Raw genomic sequence first — 13262 nt, forward strand, 5'->3', positions numbered from 1 at the left:
AATTTAAGCTGTTTATTGTATCATCAACATCCAGCTCCTTTGAGACCATGGGGGGTGGCTTGAGAAGCACAGAGGAAAATACTGTTGTTTGAAAAGCAGCATTAGTTTGATCATTTATAAATTCCGGCACACCAGCTGTGTTCTTAGATTATTCACGCTACTACAATTAATACCATTACAGAGAGAACACAGAGATCCTTAGAGATTACTGTGGAACAGTGTCGGGTGACAGCCTCCTTAACCTGGGCTCTCTTTCTTGTGGATGGGTGAAATGGTCTGTTTCAGATTCTCTTCATCTTGTATTTCTCCAGTTGTAAGTTTGGTTTATTTCTTAGATCATTTTTCTGTTTTAAGGTTCAGTTCATCCCAAAATTTGAGATGTGCTTAAAAGGTGCATTTTCTTATGCAGATTTGCCTATACACACATTTTTGGCTGTTCTGCTAATATAATGCACTTTTAGACTGCATTTTTCTTCTCAGCGCAAAATTAAGAAAAGTTCCAATTTCAAGGACTATCTGTGTTTTCAGTTCAGGTGTTGGTTCAAAAGTGTGAAATGAAGTATATTTGCATAAACATAAGGATTGACCTAATTGTTTTCTGGTCCATACTTTCTCTAAGTATAGATCTACGCTGGCGATCAGTTTCTTCAATATACTTTCTGCAAACCATAGTGTGGAAATCTTGCCTTACTACTGTACTGAACTCCTACCATTCCAGTTCAGGTTAAGCTTGGATTACAACCTGCTACTTTAAAACAGTGTCATCGAAGCAACCAACATGAATTTGACACAACTACGGGAGGCAGTGGAAGATAGGAGGGCTTGCGTGCTCTGGTCCATGGGGTCACGAAGAGTCGGACACGACTAAACAATGACGACGACTTTAAAATCATTGTTAGAAGGCAAAGAATGATAGTGCACTTCCTGTCATTTGGGAAGAGAAAATCTCTGGTTGAATTTTTAAAAGGTTTTAAAGTCTCGCTGGCTCTCTCCCCCACCCCCAGGTTTTAACATTTGTCTTTTGCCCATGTGTCCTTTGTGAATTAAATTGATCTGACACAGAACAAGCATGAGTGGATCACTGCTGACCAGCTGCAGTGAGTTCTCCCTAGATGACTGCACTTCTTTGGCTTGAAAAAGGAAGCCGTAAAAATGTGACATTCCTAGATTCTTATAGGCATATTTTTCTAGGTAGGAAGGAAGGAAGGAGTTAAATAATCAAAGCAGTACATAGGAACATGTTGGGCTAAATCAGACCAGTGAAAGGACTGTGAAGGTCTTTCAGCCCACAAGTCCAATTCAGTTATGGAGAAGTTCTTAGGAACTGCATTTCAGAAATGCGTGGGGACAAAGGGGATCAAAAATACCACTATTGTGAACCTAAAACTCTCACTGACTTAAGTCTTAGAAGACATGGTTCAACATTTCTAGTATGCAGAAGAGACCTACAAAAGCTAGAAAAGCACTAAGAGATGGTGTCAGGGAGAAGGCCTGGCCACTTCAGGAATCCCCAAAGGCTGAATTCCACCAAAGGACTCAAGATTCACCTCCCTCGCACTAACTACTCAGTCTAGTGAGCCTATCCCAGTCTTGCCTGGAGACACAAGTGAGTGATGGTGGAACTTTTTGCAAACAAAGCGGGTGATCTGCCCCTGAGTTGGGTCTGGAACTGAAATGACCCAGGACGGAGTGACCTTGGTGGCCCTTTCTTATGTGGATGGGGCACCTTTGACTTACCAGCACTTAAAGGAAGCAAGAGCCTTTCCATTTACTTCCCCACAATGCTTCACAGTGCATTGATCAGATCAGTAAGGAATTTAAAGTTCTGAGAGGTTCTTTGCCACCAAGGAAGAGGTGATGAAGTGCTCTTCAGCACTACCACCGGGTCTCTGTGGTTTGCATAAACTATATCTAGTCTCCATTCCCTGTAACTCAAAACACACGTGTCTGGTAAGCACAGAAGGGCTGATTAATTGTTACAAAAGACACCAAAAGCCCTTCTAGTGTTTCATATCTTTAAGTAAGACAGCAATCATCTTAATCTGGGTAGGGGACATGATCTGCACATGGTACCCTTTTGAAAAACTAAATCTGGCAATTTTGTTCGAAACGTTGTTTATCCAACACTCTGGGAAATTCCTTACCATGTTCATTGGCAAGAAAACCAATGTTGTAGTTCCTCATTTTTGTCTGCAAGTGTGAGACAAGTGAAGATTTATCTCTCTGTTCCAGAGCACTGGAAACATTAAAACAAAGAACTGAAGACCCAGATGTGAGATGATGTGAAAGGCCTAGGGCAGCTGTCAGCACTCGTGGGCCTATTGGTGTACCGGGGCCCGTACAGCCCCCCTAAGAGGGTAGGTGTTGACACCGGGCCTGTTCTTTGGCTGTGATATTTTATGACTTTGAACAAAATCATGCAGGGAGAGGAAGAAAGTACAGTACTTATTATATTACTGGGCAAGAGATAGTGTCTAAGGCAATAGATTAAGAAGGATCAAGGTTCAGGTAATAGATGTTATCATATTAAATAAAGGACACCCAACATACTCAGTGGTTACTTTTTAATGAAGACAGTGTATTTTATTTACATAAAACAAACAACTCACTTTTCATAGGCGTGAAATAGAGACTAAGTACAAAGATCATATTGTACTTCAATTACATGCTAAATGAAATAAAATAAAATAATTATCATGGCACAACAACTAACACATATAGAAATAAATAACTTTTATAATGATAAACCGTTCTATATCCTGCCTACTTAAAAGTGCAAACAGTTCCTGAAAATTAAATGGCAATTTGTAAAGTTTAAAATATGATTTAATCAGCCAAAATTGCAGCTTACATTAGAGATGTCAGTGTCTAGGAAAGATTACCTTGAAAGAAATTGTGCATATTGTGCTCTTTTTTCACCCCTTGAAGACGTTGGAGTTATTTTTTATTTTGAGGTGGGTTGTTTTTTTTGCTGCTTTTAACGGTATGCCCCCTGCCCCCATGTAGAAACCTCATTATTTTTGTACTGGTGTTTCTAAAATCCTGATTGGCAGTTTTTAAAAAAAGAAAGAAAACGCTCTAAAGAAATGAAATGTAAACAAATATGTGGGGCATATTTGACATAAATCACATCAATTTAAATCACTAGTCAGTATGCTATTTTTTTTAAAAGCCCAATATAAATAAAAATCCAATAAAAATAAAAACTTCAGATTTTTAAAATTTAAATTAGCTATTTTTTTTTAATTTAAATCAGATCTTTTTAAAAAATAAAATGCTTACTGACTAGTGATTTAAATCATGATTTCAATCAAATCCACCCTGCAAATATGTACCCAAGCCTTAGAGACCCAGTGAATCCTAGGGTTACCTTGTGGCCACAATGCTCTACTGGTGTAAGGCAAATGTGGTTTAAGAGCTGGCTTTTGAAAAATATATAAATTTCTCTCACAAAGAAAGGCTTTTAACTCTTCTCTGAATACCATGGCAATAGATTACAGTACCTGTTTTCCGCCATTATTTATTTTTGCTTCTAAAGCTCATGGGAGCTGAACATGCAAACTCAATGGCAAAATTCGGACTTTAATGTAATAATGAATTAGAAAATACTGTGATTCATTTTGTTAGATAAGAGAACTCCTTTATATATTCCCTGGAAATGGCAGAAGTTTTAGGTTCTCTCCCCTGCCATCTTTTGAAAAGAATATTAGTATTGTTTCGTTTTTCCTGTATTTGAGCATTCTCCTTCCCACTTTTTATAAATAAAGAGTTCTATTCTGTACAATACTCCCCCCTTCCCCACCCCCACCCCCAGAATTAAATAAGAATATAGGACCTAGGCAACCCCCTAGCTACAGCAGACAGCCTCTTCACCAGGCAAACTCCTCCTGTCATTTCCTGGGTATGGCAGGTAGGTTGTGCGTTTATTATCAAAGATGTTGGAATCTGTTGTTGCTTACAGTTGTGTAGTGGCAGTGCAGTAGCAAGAAAAGGTGGCCTTCTTAACAAATGACCTTGTACTGAAGGGGGGGGGGGAGAAGGAGGTGTAATCATTTGGAACACTTAAGCACGCCGTGGTTCTAGTCGGTGTGACATCTGTGATAAAGTCCTCTGGTTGTCAATCACACTTAATTGTCGTACATAACTCCGGACATCCTGATGGTTCTTATTTGCCAGAGATGCATCAGGATCTGATGAAACAGAAATAATGTTCCATTGGTATGCTTAGTCAAACTCAAGCCTGAGCAAAATATGCAAATTACTTTTGTCTTTCAACAAAACAATATATAAATATGCATAGCCTGAGCAGCCAACTTGCAAACCTTCAGCTACTTTTGTCCCATTTAAATTAACCTTGCCATAGTCTTCCCTGATATTTGACCAACAACCTAAGACTTCACTTGCCTTAGCTGTTCTTCATTATTTTCACTCACAACAGAAAAGCTATGGACATCCTTTGACTGGCAATGCAATAAATTACATTGTAAGCAAATATGGGCCAATTTGATGACAAAGATTCCCATAATCTCTAAACTGAACCTTCGCTTCTATTGTACAACATCAAAATCTAGCTGGTTTCAGTGGACATGTGTTGTGTCTTTAAGCCAGTGGTTCCCAACCTTGAGTCTCCAGATATTCTTGGACTACAACTCCTAGAAACCCCAACAACCACAGCCAGTGGTGAAGGCTTCTGGGAGTTGTCATCCAAGAACATATGGAGACCGAAGGTCAGGGACCACGTGCCACAGCTGGCATGCGGAGCCCTCTCTGCCGGCATGAGAGCCATAAGTTGCCGGATTGCTACTCCCCACTCCTTCCGTAACCAAACCTAAGCAGGCAGCTGCAACCGCGGTACTGGCGGCGGATCAGGATCCGGAGCAGCTGGTGCTGGCAGCGGATCCGGAGTGGGGTCTCGAGGCACTTCTGTGCCCGGGATTCCCCCTTCCACCACCACTTCTGGTTCCGCCGCCACCATTTCTGGAACCGCAGTGGCGGCGGCACACCGCCCTGTTTTTTTCCAGTTTGGGCATGCAAGCCCAAAAAGGTTCACCACCACCGGCTAGGTTATCATTCTCAACCGTAAAGACACACACACCCATCTGTAACCTCACAGTGCTAGATCCAGATGTAAAATTACAGTTGTGAAGGTGCAAATATGGCAGTACATACTGAAAGGCTGGCTCCGGCAGATTTTCACAGTCCGAACGGTGTTTGAAATCATGCGCTACAAGGAAAAAAATTGTTTTATATAAATTATAATTCACAAATCAAGTAATAGTCAACAAATGGATTTAAGAGAAAACAGTTTTAGGTGAGATTACATTAGGTTTTAATTCTGTGCAATTTTCCATACACAGCCCTTTTTTTACTGTGGGGCCCATGAAACACATCTGGCCAGGATTCAGGAGACCGGAGTTAAAATCCCTGTTCAGCATGAAGGAATCTATAGAGCCTCGTGGTGCAGTGGTTAAACTGCTGTACTGCTGCCAAAACTGGGCTCACGACCTGGGGTTCAATCCCAGGTAACTGGCTCAAGGTCGACTCAGCCTTCTATCCTTCCGAGGTCAGTAAAATGAGTACCCAGCTCAAGGGGTGGGTGGGTTAGGGAATGTGTAATTAACTTCCCATCTAATTAACTTGTAAACTTCCCAGAGGGTGCTTTAAGGGCTATGGGGCAGAATATAAGCAGCACACTTTGCTTTTTTGCTTAAATATCCTCAAAGTGGTTAGAGGAAGCACTCAGCCCCACCCTGCTTTGTTGTCACTTTCTGCACATACATACTGGCTCGTCTGAAAAGAGATCCCTGCTCATTTATAAACTCCACACTAGAGCAATAACCTCAGAAGGCCTGGATTCTTCCTTGCACACAGAGGGTATGCACAATCAACAACTCCCTCCCCCCGACTCCTCTATAACTGTGTGAATAAAGGAATAACAGAGGGGGACAGACATAGCTGCTCCTGGATTTGAAGTGTTTTAAAACCGGGCTGAAATCTGGATCCAACCGATTGTACAGGAGCTGACTGACACATGAGCTCAGCTTCTTGTCCCCTGAGGGAACCAGGATAGTACGAGTGGTACATTCTGTCTTCTTAAACTTTGACCTTATTATGAGCATCCTGTTTTATTTCTAATCCATAGCCACACACTTACTTTTACTAGACTGTGCTAACACAATTAGCACGCATTCCCAAATGAACATGTTGCTTTCACTTTGCTATTATACCTGTTGATAGACCTGACTTTTGTGAACTCATGTAATCTCCTTTATCTGCTACTAAAACAGCCGCCGCCACCCCCTTTTCAAGGTACTCTTCAGTGCTAAACAGGGTCTTCACTTGCTCTTGTCTTGCTCTTCACATACAAACATTCCCACAGCACCAAGAAGAAAAACGTGGGTCGGCTCTAAACGTCATCATACACAGAGCAGGATTATGTCAAAAGGGAAGGACCCAAGTCGTGGGTAATTCAAGTTTCATTGACTACATTGCATCTACTCAGATTGAAAGTAGGTCACTACAGAAAGCCCCGGGCAAACTCCTCCTTGTATAAATTCACATGCCTTTTCTACACCTGAGTCCCTTTACGAGTTCACCAGCAGCAAGGGCCCCCTTTTGAGTGCCTCCCCCTAGCACGCAGGCTCTAAAACAGCATTTTTATGGGCACTGGAACAAACCCAACCAGAAACAGTAGCTAGTTTTATTATTATTATTATTCTAATTTACAAGTATAAAGGATTGGGAAAGGGTTCAACATTCCTCTGTGTACATACATATATACAGTATATACAGAATGTGTACATACATACATACATACATACATACAGAATGAAGGCTTATTCGTGGTAGCTCCCAGGTTGTGGAACTGCCTTTCTGCCAGCAGGCAAAGACATTCACAATCAGGAAAACGTTTTGGCAACTGAGTGGTTGTTGGGGAAGTTTTTAACGGGCGGTGGATGTACTTTCTAATAGTGGTTTCATGTTATAATTTGTATTTATTTGTATTGATTGGTAGAACTTTTGTGTTTCATCTGTCTTCATTCTTGTCATGAACCACTTTGGGTCCCAGTTTTGGGAGAAAGAAAGAAAAGAAATTTCATGGATATCTGTATTACCCATCTATCTATATGCATACACACCGACAGACATATATATTGCAATTCAGTGACAACAGCAGAACTGTGGTTGTGTAATATTTGTCTTCCACCCCCATTCCAAGCAATCTTATATTTATCCAGTATGCCTTGGAAGACTATTGCTGGAAATCCATGAAACGCTAAATCTGGATCACTCCAAAATAGAACCAACCATCTAATACAATGGATATTTATTCTACAGTTTTTCTCCCCATAGTTTTCTCCTCATGTACACACTGCTGCTCCAGGTTCAGGTTGTCTGTACCCTAGAATAATGTGGCAGCAGGCCAGTACATTATCTGCTAATCCATGCCTAGGTCAGGATTCAATATTATCATGAATATTCATACATGCCATACCCTGCCCCCCCCCTTACTAAGGGTTTTAAGTCACATACTTTCTGCATAATCTTTATGTTCCAAAAATGAAAGAATGCTTGCCTTCTCTTTTTCCCTGTAAGGATCAGTGCATGGATTCTCTTTTGTTCAAATCCATGAAAGCTGAAAACCAATATGCACACATTTGCTAATCCTCATTTCACACCTCAAGGGTGAAGAGGCTTGGTAAAAAGAGGAACCCGTGGTTGATGGCACTATTTTGTACTGCCATGGATGGGAAAGCCTGTGTTGCAAAGAGGTGCCTCCGAATGGCTGTGTTGCTGCTCCAGGCAAGAATCACAGGCAGAGACGCTCCAGGAAGCATCCAAGAGAGGCATGGTCAGCTGCACAACAGTTCTTTCTCCACCACAATTTTTGTGCTGTACCTGTATGTCTTCCCCTGCATCTTGCTTTGCCATCAAGATGGCATGTGACTGCCCACTACAAATGGGCAGAAGGTTTCTCTAGTTGGTACACGGATAGGTCGATACAGAAGAAATGCAAGCCACCTCTGAGTGGGAGCCCTCTCAGGGTAGCATATAACCAAAAGGAAAACAGAGATTCACAAAATTTAGGTTTTGAGGCCCTGCCTGAAGCTGACTTGCTGAATTAGGTATATGCATGCACTCTCTCTCTCTCATCAGAGTTAGAGGGAAGGAGTGAGGGTACCCGTGTGAGCTGCACTGAAGGATCTAGGTAGCTGCTGCTTTTAGGCACCAGGTTTAAAACCAAGAAACATTATAAAACTGTGGGAAAAGTAATAATACTGATCAAGATGAGCAATTAAAACCACACTAACAACACAAATTCATAGCGCTTGATCGCATCTTAAATTCCGGCATGGGCCAAGCTGAACTGGCAGCTCTCCAGCTGTGCTCTCCAGTTCTTCTTCCTGCCCTCTACCCCTCACAGGACCCTGATTTCCCAGTCAGAATAGGAGATGCAGAAGGATACCCGTGTTTCACCCCGACTCCAGGGCTCGTGTTAAAACTCGTGGCGAAGGAGCTGACAAAACAGGCAGAGCTTTGCAAAGCTAACTTTTCTTCATGGCAGTTCCTAGAATTCTGTACTTTCATGAGCTGTACATAAAGCTTTCCCCTCTGGGAATTCTGGGAGCTGTTGTCTGAAAAAGTAACTCTTCCAAACTCAAAAAACAAGCTATAACTGCTAATGAGGGACAAATGAGAAAGAAAAGAAAGGAAAAAGAAAGGAAAGGACTCTTGTGTCGGTCAGACTCACTCAGAAACGAGATGTTTCGGAGGATTTTCTCCCCCTGTGAGAAAGGATATAGGTGGCCCTCAGCCCCTCATGCCAATTATTCAACAGTCCAGTTCTCTGCCTCTGGTCCCTCTGAGGAGCAACTCTGGTGCCACACGCTTCCTTCTTCTTACAGAAGCCATAAAGGCTAAGAGACGAGATCTGGGCCTAGATAAATTTGATTTGGGCCTTGTAGTGTAAGGCTTACTTCTCCGAAAGAACTGAGGATATGGGGGAAAAACCCTCTGCACCTGGAATGTGCTAATGTGTGTTCCTTTATTGGAAGAAAGGCATACAGACAGACAGACAGACCCCTTCAGACAGCAGTTGTGGGCTATTATAAAGGAATACTTTCTTATATTTAAAAAATCCATACAAATACAAAACTGCCATGACCAGAGAAAAAATGGACCATATACTCTTTCTTCTTAACTATTAGATTTCTAGGTTCAGAGATGCTTTTTTACTTTATTTTTTAGGGATATACTGAGGAATATGGGATCATCTTGAGGTCAATCGGCATTTTGAAGTGGAACAGCGCAGAGGTATCTCCCTTTTCTGAAAACTAGGTTTTTGTCTCAGGCGTATATGGTGATGATGACCAAAGGAAAGATTTCTGAGACCATGGCACACGTTTCTAAATGCTTTCGGGAACTGTCCCTGCCTGCTTGAGATGCCATGCAGAATCAAGGCCCTTCTAAAATGGGTGTTTTAAGCACTACAGTGCTTGTCAACAGATCATCATCACCGCCCCCTGACTTGGTGTGTGGGAGGTTGCCCTCTAGAGGCTTATTTGGAGAACAGGTGGTTTGAGTGAGAGTTGACAGATGGAAAAAGAAGCAGCCGGAACAGAAAAAGGGATAATTCTTTGGTATCACAGAAACTGTCTGCGAGAGAAGCAGGGCATTCTAGCAAGATCAATAATTGTCTAATCACTCGAAATGAAAGAGGGATCTGCCAACAGAATTGGCAGAAGAGAAAAAAAAATTGAGTTAAATCATAGTTTTATGAAAGAGCCTCATAAAATCAACCTGCAAGAGAGAAATAAGTGTAAAAAAATATTACTATGAAGTTAAATTGCAGGCTCATTTGCAGCAGGAAAGCAAGAATCTCCTGGGAACTCTGATGTACTGTACTCTGATAACCTTTTATATGTTTTTCTCTGTTGTTGCTTTTAATCTGTACCTATCTGAAGCCACCTAGAATCCGAGCTCTAGGAGAAATGTAGGATTTACATTAAATAAACAGATAGATGAAAACGTGCCAGTCTGAACGTTCCCTGCCTGTGTGGTGTCTGCCACATACAAATAGTAGAAATCCCAGCATCCTCAAATCAAGAGCATGTTGTTAACGTATTTCGCCCCTGATGTCAGCAGAAGGAAAACGACTGTCCAGTGTTCAGCCTTCCTTTCTACAGCTTGCAGCTCTCTAGACTGGTTGGGGCAAAACCCCAACCATTGTCAGCCAACCTAGAATTCTTTGGTCAGGTAAGCTGCAGATGATGGGAGGTGAGCTGTACCTTAACACACTTCAAGTTACCAGGCTGAGAAAAACAGGTACATCGTCATTAAGATATACTGGAATACATGTTTATCTACGTACTCTTTACCTACCATTTTTTCAAAGTTCACCAGATTGTCAACAAAAGTCTTGTTCCCTTCATGAGTAAATGTCATATCTGCAATTTAAAAGACATAAATGGTATGAATTTAGCATGACTTAATGTATACAGATATAGAATATGCACAAATGATACCCCTTCAGATACACAACTGCTCACTCAAAGCATGTGCTTGTGAACATTTATAACAAATTATCATTATTTTAAGATGCGGAGCAGTAAAAGTCTTCTAAAAGCTACACTCGCTACTACATTTAGACGTGATTTACAATTTACAAAAACATGTCTTTTTTCTTTGTGGCTTGTAAAAAGAAAAAGAAAAGAAAAACTTGAAAACCCAAGGATCCAAGTTCTCATTTAAGATCCTTTGTTTTATTTTTCATTAACCCGTTGCATTCCCCTCCCCTCTGCTTTCGTTACCTTTTATGAGTAAAGGCATAAAGGGAATAACAGGAGGTTCCAGCTTAGCCACAGTGAGTCTGTAGGCCCTATGATTTCTTGAGGGATCCTAAGGAGAAGAAACCACAGACAGTTACTCGTACCGGGCAAGATCCAAGCATTCATAAAATACAGTGGGGTTTTTTAAAAAGGGGAACAATTTCCTAGTCCTTCCTTAAAAGTAATGAAAGCCATCATCCTTTTCCTTCCTTCCTCCCTTCCTTTCTAGCCCACCGTATATCATAGGACCTCTAGGCTAGTTACAAAAGAGTATAAAACAATTCTAAAACATAAGGTATTTAAAACAATTTAAAATCAAACAACACAAAATTAAAACACCAAACATTAAAATTATGTCACTAAAACCTGCACAAGTAACGATCCTCAACCCTCAAATATATGTGATGTACTCAGATGATTGTGTTTACAAACCAAGTATTTATTATCAAATGGGAAAGCACAGGTAGAGTTATGATTATTAAACTGCATACTTATTTGAATGCAATTCTCTGGGTTTTGTCTATCAAGCATTTGGTGAATCATCTCTACAAGCTGTAAAATCACGATTCTGTAACAATAATGCATGATAAAATTTGAGGTTGGACTATATAATCCAGCCAAGATATATGGGGAAGATAAAAGTTTTCTACATTTCCCAAACTGACCTTAAGTGAGGCATACATTCCCGCAGAATATGTTCCTTGAGAGCATAATTTATTAGTCATACATGCTTGTTTTATCAGCACTATAAAGGGCTCATAAACTCTTTAAAGTCACACAAGGACACATAAAACATTGAAATTCCAATCAAGTGCTTAAGACAGTACAAGAGTGAGGGTGTGACTACACTGCAGGAAAAATGTGAATGGAGCTGTTGCAAAGTTGCACCCAAGAAGTTGGGTTTCTCCGAGTTAATTCACTTCAGCCAACCACACAGAAGTCAGCAGAGAAAGATGCGGAAATTAGCCTTGTTTCCAGCTTGTTGACTGTTTGACTCCTCCCCACACCTGGTGCCTGAGTCTACTTGTTTCCCTCTTCCTTTCCCTTCTTATTCAGTTCTTTCTTTTTCTTCTTCTTTTCTTTTAAAGGTTTGCTGTCCTGGCACTAGGACAGCAAGGAAACCGTGTGTGAGAGCAATCAGCAGAAAGACAGGAGTAAGTTTCCACTTCAGCTTTGTTTCGAACTTAAGAAAAAAAGAGTGGACTCAGCAGAGAGAGGGGCGGAAGTTTTAAGGTAGCTCCACTCTTAACTTTGCCTCCTGCACAGAGTCCTTGCTCTCCCTCCCACCTGTTAGTCACCGAGACGCCCTAGTGTCAGATTAGCAGGCCTTTAAAAGAAAGAAAAAAGAAAAAGAAAGAAATGAAATGGGAAGATGAAAGTTGACCCAGGCACTCAGTATAGGGAGGAAAGCATTCAAATGACAACTAGTTCCCCTGCTGCACTGCCTTTCTCCCTGTAATAGGCTGGAATTGCTTCATATACAACAGCTAAAAATCCCTCCACATCAGTTAAATCCATCACACTGCCTGAACCAATGTGAAGGCATTCAATTCCAAAAAAGTAGAAACCCCAGCAGCAGTGTGTGTGTGGGGGGGAATACACATGGGATGGACTTGCGGCTGATTCACATCATTGTGCAGTCAATGGAACATAATACAAATCAGACTATACTAATCTCAGATCATTTCCCACATTATTTGTCAACGTAATCACATCCAGAATTCAGTATCTACTGTCCTTTACCATTAAGCTTTCAAACTCTGCATAGATCTTCTTGAACTTGCTTGGAAGTTTCTGTTAATGAAAAAAAAAAACACTATGAAGAAACCTCTATCACATGACAAATGGTTGATTTCCTAACAATGAAGGCACCAATTCATTCCTCCGCACCCCAGTATGCCCATGATCCCCTTCCATGGGCCAGCAGATTGGGGTTCTCGCATGTCTGAATTAAGGAACAGACGGAGTTCATCCCGCATGGTATTTAGACACAGTCCTGAGATGGGAAAAAAAGGCTTGTTCTTCTGCCACCAAAGCAGCAGTGAAAAATAAAGAAAGTCTCCTAGCAACCAGATTATAAATAGAGAGCCACAAAGCTTGGAACAGATTTGGTTCCAAGCCCCCAAACACCCTGGGAAATCTAGAGAGCTTTGCTGATGGTTCACAGACGTTATACGGCAGCAAAGAAAGCCACATTCCAATTTGGACTTCTGAGTGCTCAGCTAGGATGCAGGAGGAAGGGGTTGTGTTCAGGGTGTTTTGCTTTGGTGTTGTGTGTTCATTTGTTTTTCATTTTCACTGCAATATATTTGAGAAAGCACTGCTTCCAATGACTGGCTTTTTGAATCTGACTATATCATGGACAAAATTCTGCAGGATTTGGGGGTTGTCCCTCAAGTGTGTGCTACAGGTCAATGCAGTGTCATAAATTTC

At 41.2% G+C, this 13262-nt stretch overlaps 1 protein-coding gene across 4 annotated transcripts in view; it reads right to left on the reverse strand.

The window, feature by feature from the left end:
- Positions 1 to 2547: 2547 nt before the first annotated feature.
- RAPGEF4 (Rap guanine nucleotide exchange factor 4) overlaps positions 2548 to 13262 on the reverse strand; it is a 200433-nt gene continuing 189718 nt past the window's right edge. For all 4 annotated transcript variants that reach the window (XM_072980154.2, XM_072980149.2, XM_078394208.1 and 1 more), the window contains 5 exons: positions 12573 to 12623; positions 10812 to 10899; positions 10384 to 10448; positions 5170 to 5224; positions 2548 to 4190 (listed from right to left, as the gene is read on the reverse strand). In XM_072980154.2, the coding sequence (XP_072836255.2) occupies positions 4063 to 4190; positions 5170 to 5224; positions 10384 to 10448; positions 10812 to 10899; positions 12573 to 12623 (387 nt within the window). In that variant the 3' untranslated portion in view covers positions 2548 to 4062. The remainder of the gene's footprint in view (positions 4191 to 5169; positions 5225 to 10383; positions 10449 to 10811; positions 10900 to 12572; positions 12624 to 13262) is intronic.

This window comes from Pogona vitticeps, chromosome 1, assembly GCF_051106095.1.
Source record: "Pogona vitticeps strain Pit_001003342236 chromosome 1, PviZW2.1, whole genome shotgun sequence".
In the NCBI taxonomy this organism is placed as follows: domain Eukaryota; kingdom Metazoa; phylum Chordata; class Lepidosauria; order Squamata; family Agamidae; genus Pogona; species Pogona vitticeps.